Genomic DNA, 7,184 nt, shown 5'->3' with positions numbered 1-7,184 from the left:
TCAGACACATCCGCAGCTGGAGCATTGGGGGACAGACTGCCCCTGCCCAAACCAGCCAGAGAGACAGGGGGGCCACAGGGAGTGTGGGCTGCTCAAGCCCACCCTGGCTCTTTTCCACATCCCCCCACTGAAGCAAGGGAAGGGGCCCAGAGGTGACACCCCCCCAGTCACCCCCTCGGTCCTGCCCCTTCCCCAGGGACAGAGGCCACAGCTTCCAGTTCACCAGTGCTGGGAAAAGCCGCCCAGGGAGGCAACAGGTGATAACCCAGCAGCAAGCATCCTCCACCAGAGGAAAGCACCTCTTCTTCCCTTCCAACCCCTCTCCCACCCCCCCAGGCTTGTTCTAAGGACACAAATACATAAAAGACCCCCTCCCCAGCTCCCCCTAAGCAGCCCCACGCATCGCAGCGGGGAGCCCCAGCTCCCCTCTCCCCGACTCCCCTGGGTCGGCAGTGCTGGGATGCCGAGGCGCTGGCTAGTGTTACAGGTGTAAAGGCAAGGGTGGGCGCACGGCGGGGCGCCCCGTGGTCCAAGTCACCCTGGGGAAAAGTGAGGGCGGCGGGTCTCCAGCACTCCCCCCATCCCACAGGGTGCCAGCCCGATGCCGGCCTCGGCATCCCCTCGAGATGAAAAAAAACCAAAAGTCACATAAAACCACAGCACCGAGGAGGCCCCGTCCTGTCCCTGGCCTCCGCAGTGCAGCCCAGGCCTGGGAACCCGCCCCCGGGCTTCTGCTTTCTGTCCTGGGTGAGGTCCAAAGGGGAGCGAAGGCCTGGTGGTCCGGAGCAGGAGACCCTGGGGTCCGCGTCACATGATTTCACAGCAGGAATTCTGCTTTCGGGCCTGGAAAGAGAAGGAAAAGCAGCAGTGACGCTTGCTGCAGGTCCCCAAGGGCCAAGGGGGGGCTGCAGAGCCCTCCTCCCACCGGAGGAAGCCAGCACCGTCCCAGCCCTCACGGCTCGCCACGAAGGCAAACACCCTGTGCCCCCATGCCGAAGGCTTGTGGCACAGATCTAACCCCCCCCAGCCATCGCCCTAGCTGGAGCCTGCGCCAGGAATCACCACAGCCGGGATTGGCATCACCCTCTACTGGCCACAGGGCAAGGAACAGCCTGAGCTAGGGGCCAAGGAGCTCCGCAGCCAGAGTTTGGGCAACCAAGTTCCCTCCAGGTCCAAAGCAGCTGTGCCAGCGGATAGTGGTCCTTGCCTGGAACCCACATCCTCTGCCCCGGGAGTTTGTTCTGCCCTTCCCCAACCCCAAGCCATTGCTGGCTCCTCAGGCAGGGGGTGACCCTCCCCTGGGATGAAAAACCACACTCACAGTTTTGTAGAAGGCTTTGGACTGTGCTCCGAGCACCTCCGATTTGGAGACCAAGTCGTCCAGCTTCTCTCCTCGTTCCAGCAGCGACTCCATGGTGTTGTGCTGCCAAAAAAAACCGGCGCTGACCCACAGTACTGGTACCCTGGGTCCTCCCCACTCCCTCCCCAGCCCCCAGCAGAAGATGGAGGTGCCACCGTGTCCCCATCCAGGAACGAGCCTCTGCCTTCCCACGGCCACCCCGGCTCCGCAGCAAGGGAGGGGGCAATGCCAGCCCCAATAAAGACAGGAAGGTCACAGTGACTGGGAGAAGAGCCCCTGGTGAAAACAGCAGTGCATGCAGGTCATTTAAAGCAGAAGACAAGTGAGAACATGACACTGCGCAGGGAAGGGACCGTGGTTTGGAGGAGGGAAGCGGAGGCTGGGGGGTGTCAGTGCCCCCAGGGTTGTGCTGGGCCAGCTTGGAGGAGCCCAGAGGGAAGGGAAGGGGAGAGGAAGCTCCCACAGCACCAGGAATGTCTCCAGGGAACAGAGAAGGCAGGATGGCCCCATCGCCCTGATGGCCACCCTACACCCCAACCCCCAAAAGGGGGTCCCCATGGCCCCGAGCAGACATGCCAGCTGGAGCATCCCAGTTGCGGGCCCTGCATCCTTCTCACCAGGATGATTTTGGTCTCATCCAGCTCAGCCTGCACTCTGGTCATCGGGTCGGCATCACGGGGGTTCTCGGAGAGAAACAAAACTGCCTCAGTACCACTGCCACAGGGACGTTGGCGTCCCCTGGGCCGCAGTCCCGCAGCACCGGTGTCCCGGCACACGCTGGGGCGTCACACACGCTTCCACCTCCAGACCTGGGGGCCGTGGGGAGCATTCCCGGTCTCTGCGTAGGATCTGCGGGGGTCCTGGGGAGGCCATACCTGGTATTTACTGAGGTATCCATCCAAGGCCGCGTAGCTGATTGTCGCTGGGGATCCCGAAGGCCAGTCTATTTTGCTGACCTGCCTGGAGAATTCATCCAGCACCTGCGACACAAGGAATCGGGCAGTTACTGCCTGGTGGTTCTGCTTGCGGGGCCATGGCTGGCAGAAAGAATTTTCTCCTTGAAAAAGGAGATTTTTCTTCTTGTCTCCTTTTGAACGAGCCAAGGGAAGAGACAGAAACCAACTTCTTCGGCAATGCCCACGCCAGGTAGGGGTGGCCGTCCCCAACCATCCCCAAAGCCCTGTGCCCTGCCAGGGCGGCCAGACATGTCATCGCCAGTTTTTGGCAATGCTGGGTGCATGGTTACACCCAGTTTTCCCACATAAAACCCAAGCCAGGCAGGGAGGACGAGGTGTTTGTGAGGCCTATGCCTGGGCTGGCAGCAGAGTGGAGCTGGGACTAAGTCCCAGCAGGCAAAGCCAAGTCACTGCATGGCTTGGAAGTCCTTGGGCTGGCCAGATCTTGCTCAGCTCAGCTCTGATGTCCCCCAGCTAACGAGCAGGAAGGTCATTTCCTTGTCAGAGCATGAGCAGGAGATGTGGAGGCGCTCCCCAGAGCAGCCCCACTGCAGCCTGTCACCTCCAGTACTGCTCCCAGGTCGCATGCTCACCTTGTCCAGCAAGGTGAAGCAAACCCGCTGCGGATACTCATTATCTGCGATCACCACTCCGGCCAGCCCGTCGTTCCGGACGTACACGTGGCAGAGGTACTCTGGGCAGAGAATTTATGTCAGAAAGGCAGCGGGAAGGTCCAGAGCCTGCCCCAGCACCCGCTACCTCCTGCCCGACCCCAGCAGCTCTTCCACAACCCACGAATTGCCCTGGAAAGTTTCATTCAGTGACTGCATTTCACATTATTTCATTAGGAGAGTGGGAAGGGCTCAAGGGAGGATCAAAATCAGCCCCACATTGTGCTTCAGTAGGTTACGGCAGCCTGGCCACATGACATGGGACACGACGCTAGCTTTCCAGGGCAGCAGGTACTGCCAGAGTTAAACAAAAACAGAGGGTGAAGTGCTCAGCCTGATTTTAATAAATAACAACTTGTCACAAGCATGGAGTGTCATTAAAGAGGCTGCAGTGGCCAATTCCGGGCCACACCCTGCATGTCTCGGGGTTCGGGAGGCACGTGGAGCAGGGTGGGGAGGCTGGAGATGAGGCCAGAGATCGGGGTACGGAGCCCAGACTCATATGGCAGAGCTCAAGGGAGAAGGGAAGGAGGCTGTGCCGGCACAGCCACCCCTCTGGGAACAGGATGAAGCCAGCCAGTTGAGGGGCTGCGGGAGCACAGCCTGACAGCTCCAAGTGTCTCAAGGGTGGCAAGGAGAGGAAGAGCCCAAAGGCAGCAGCTGGCTGTCAGGCAGGTCCCTGTTCTTCCTGTAACCTCTCTTGCGGGGCGGGCTGGGCTCTCGCCCAGCTCAGCAACCTCACGCCTTTAGTGCTACTTGCCTGGGCGCTGTTTTGAAGTCTTTTTTAATTGTAAACAGACAAGAAAGGAAGCACGTGCGCCTGCATGTGCTGACCCTGGGTTGTCCTCTTACCTTGCTCCTTGACGGAGGCTCTGCTGCCCAGCTCCGAGCGCTCCACGATCAGCTGGCTTGTGAAGGTCATGAATTCCTGCACGCTGCAAACACAAAGCGTTGGCGCTCGAGTCTGCGAGGGGACCCAGCTCTGCTGGAGCTGCATGTGGCCCAGTGAACTACGGGGGGTGCTGGCGCAGCAATGATGGGGGAGATCATCTGTCCCAGAGGCCCCCGGCATTTTGGGCAGACTGAAACCTTTCCCCACGACCACGTTTAGGTAGCAGGGACGTAGCTGAGCTGTGGGTTTTCCTCAGGGAAGAGGTCAGCCCCTGCACCTACGCAGAGCTGCAGCCACCACCCAAACACTTCCAGCTTCGCTGGGCCCAGGGGAGCACCCACACACCTCCGGCCGTGGCGAGGGACTTGCATGCTTGGGCTGAACTTGCTTTTTGGTGATTTAGCAGAAAGTAAAACACCAGGCTAAAGCCTGAGGAGCAGCTGTGCCCTGCTCGCAGCAAGGGGCTGCATGGGTGCTCCAGCCCCTTCCCCTGCCTGAGCTTTTATCCTGTGCTTGGGGCCTTCTGGCATCCCAGGGAGGCCGTTTGACCCACAAATGCACCTCAGCTCCCTACCACATTGAGTCAAAGTTAAGGAAGATCCTTAAGCCAGACTCGCTCTAAGTATGGAAAACATTCCTGAGCCCAGACTTGAGTCCTGCCAAACAGGCTTCTTGCGTAAACCCTCCTCCTCACCCCACAGTAAAGGAAAAGAGGCCAAAAATCACGAGCAAGTGCAAAATAAATCTATTCCCAATGTACGCCAGGGATTAATGAACGTGAGGCGACAAATTCCCCACTTCAGCTGGAAAGTCCCAGGAAGGAAAACCTGTCAAAGCTCAGATTACAGAGTTTGCTCAAACACCCCCCACACCAACAGCTCCCACTTGGGAGCTTCATGTGACGAGGAGACGTCAACGAACATGGACACCAGCGCGGCAAAGACCGCGGTTTCCTCACTGCCTTCCACTGCTGGAAGCAACTCCAGAACGGGGATTTGCTTCTCACAGTTTACTTATTTCTTAGGGGTTTTTTTGCATTTCCCCCAGCCTGGACACCACGCGATCCGACACCGGCTGCAGACAGACTCCGAACTGATGGGTATCCAGGTGCTGCAGAGAAAAGACTGGCCCAAAGATTTCTTAACATCCAAGTTTAGCAGAAACAGAGGACTGAAACGTTCCTCCTGGTCTGGGGATCTGCTGGGAGCCACAGCCCCCACTGTCGCAATTCCATTATTTCACAGTATTCACGGAGAAATCAGCCACCAAAGACTTCATTCCCTCATGCCATGTTCCTGACCCTGCCAAATGATACAGCAGAGGTTTGATGGCAGACACCCTGTGCTGGCATGGCCAAGCTGGCCCCATCCCCCTGCCCAGCAGGCTCTCACGGCTCCCAGGAACCACAACCATGTTTATCCCAGATTCAAACCCCTAACCCAAGTCTCTGGTAACTCCACAGCCTCAAAAAAAAGTACATGCAGCATTTTTAACCCAAACTTAACTTAATTGCACCTTAAATATCACACCTAGGCGGTGCTCACACAGGCACCAAGGTCCAAGCAGCCCCTCCAAGCATGACCAGGGAACCAGCTCAGGACAAGGATTAACTACCGGAGAAAAGTTGCGAGACTAACGAGCGCAGACGCCACCTCACCCTGCACAAACAGCATCGCTGTTCCCCAAAAAACAAGACTTTTTTTAAGCAAAGAAACAGCCTGCTGCCAGGGAAGTGGCTCTTTCGGCCATAGCCAACGGCAAAACCACACAGGGAAATTTCTCAGGATTTGGAAAAAGGAGAGCTGTGCCTACGAAGTGATTTGGGTTTTTAAGAGATTACTTCACCCGGTGCAATCCGTCCCGGTTGCGTGCGTTGGCAGCAGTGGCACAGCTTTTTTAATTTGGCTAAGAAAGTATTTTTTAAGACAATTTTACTTCAGTATTTTTCCTTTATCACTGGAATTGCAGAACCAAATGTACTCAAGGCTCCTTAAAATCTTGGCAAGGATGGGACATGGAAAATTCAAGTCCCGTAGGTGAGTATTTCCTAAAGCCTTTATCATCTGGAGCCGGGTGCTGGGAAACGAGCTGTTTCACAGCAGGCACCTGCTTTATTTTACAGCTTTTGGAGGTTTTTGGGAGCTCCCTTCAGCTGCAAGCTCAAGGGCAGCTGCTGAGAGCTCTGCGATCTCTCTGTGTGCACAGAGCGGGCAGTGGGACATCTGGGAGCCCAGACTGGTGTTCAAGGTTAAACTGACTCACCCAAAGCCATCAGAATAACCTGAGCAGAGGTTTGTGGGCTGGAAAAAGTTTAAGATTAGACCAAACACCTAATTAAAAAGATACCGGAGGTGTCACGCGAGCCTTGTTAGTCTGACACAAAGACAAACCTCCTCCCACTCGCCTCTCACACCCCAGAAGCCGCCATGACTACTGGGTTTTGGCACTTGCTGGAGGGAGAAGAGCTGACCTGAGCACTCGGGGTGTTTCCCTGCACTCAGATTTTATCGCTTGGTTATGGCGGGTGATTTACCGAGTCAAACCTGACCTCCTGCTGCTGGCTGTGAGCGGCTTTTAGGCAAAACGAGGTTTCACTGTTCCTGAGGCTGAAAAATCGCTTCAAGTGGGTTTTGCAGCGCTGAACGGCATGTGTAGGGTCACAGCTCCCCAAGGGAGTGTCTCTGGTGGGTTTATCCCTTAGGAGAAGCCTGTTACCTCTCCCACTGCACATCCGGTGACACAGGAGCAGAACAGGCAAGAAACTCCCTCAAAAGCTTCTACTTCCTCTCCCCAAGGTCCTGCCTAAGCCATGTGCCAGCCCCGCAGAGCACAGAAAAGATTTCCCCCGACCCCAAATCTCCCTGGGAGGTTCTGGCACCCCAGGCACCCACCTGGACCTCTGGAAGAAGTTGAAGGTGGACACGTCGTAAGCAGCTTTCAGTAAATGCACTTTGGGGTCACCTTTGTAAAGGACACTTAGGCTGTAGAGCCTCATCGTGGCGTCTCCCGCTGTCCTGGGTGGAGGGAGGAGACCTGGTGGGTGAGACGGGGGCCAGTCTGGGAGCCCAGGCAGCCACTGGGACGCCCCCCTGCGCGGCCAGGCCTCTCCCCTGGGCCTCCCTGGGACCCCTCCTCCTGCCCCTGGGGCTGGGGGTCCCCCCGCCTCACCCAAATCTCCTCCATCCTTTAAATGCCAGCCCCAGGCACCCTGTGCTCACCTGCTCCACACCCCAGAGCCTGCCCCGACCCCCCACCCCTCCCCTTCCCCCACAATACCAGGCCCCCCCCCCCCGCAAGGCCCCCCC

General features: G+C 57.5%; 2 protein-coding genes across 2 annotated transcripts in view; one reads left to right on the top strand and one right to left on the bottom strand.

Moving 5' to 3' along the window:
* CAMK2B (calcium/calmodulin-dependent protein kinase II beta) overlaps nt 1-652 on the top strand; it is a 16,818-nt gene extending 16,166 nt beyond the window's left edge. Inside the window, exon 17 of the mRNA XM_010563034.1 lies at nt 590-652. Within this exon, the coding sequence (XP_010561336.1) occupies nt 590-652 (63 nt within the window). The remainder of the gene's footprint in view (nt 1-589) is intronic.
* Nucleotides 350-7,184, bottom strand: part of YKT6 (YKT6 v-SNARE homolog (S. cerevisiae)) — a 6,960-nt gene continuing 125 nt past the window's right edge. Inside the window, exons 2-8 of the mRNA XM_010562913.1 lie at nt 6,771-6,893; nt 3,840-3,922; nt 2,910-3,010; nt 2,236-2,340; nt 1,978-2,043; nt 1,322-1,423; nt 350-843 (exon numbers count right to left, since the gene is read on the bottom strand). Of these exons, the coding sequence (XP_010561215.1) occupies nt 808-843; nt 1,322-1,423; nt 1,978-2,043; nt 2,236-2,340; nt 2,910-3,010; nt 3,840-3,922; nt 6,771-6,874 (597 nt within the window). The 5' untranslated portion in view covers nt 6,875-6,893 and the 3' untranslated portion in view covers nt 350-807. The remainder of the gene's footprint in view (nt 844-1,321; nt 1,424-1,977; nt 2,044-2,235; nt 2,341-2,909; nt 3,011-3,839; nt 3,923-6,770; nt 6,894-7,184) is intronic.

This window comes from Haliaeetus leucocephalus, unplaced genomic scaffold, assembly GCF_000737465.1.
Source record: "Haliaeetus leucocephalus isolate CR32 unplaced genomic scaffold, Haliaeetus_leucocephalus-4.0 Scaffold162, whole genome shotgun sequence".
NCBI classification, from domain to species: Eukaryota; Metazoa; Chordata; class Aves; order Accipitriformes; family Accipitridae; genus Haliaeetus; species Haliaeetus leucocephalus.
This window is presented reverse-complemented; position numbering and strand designations above follow the sequence as displayed.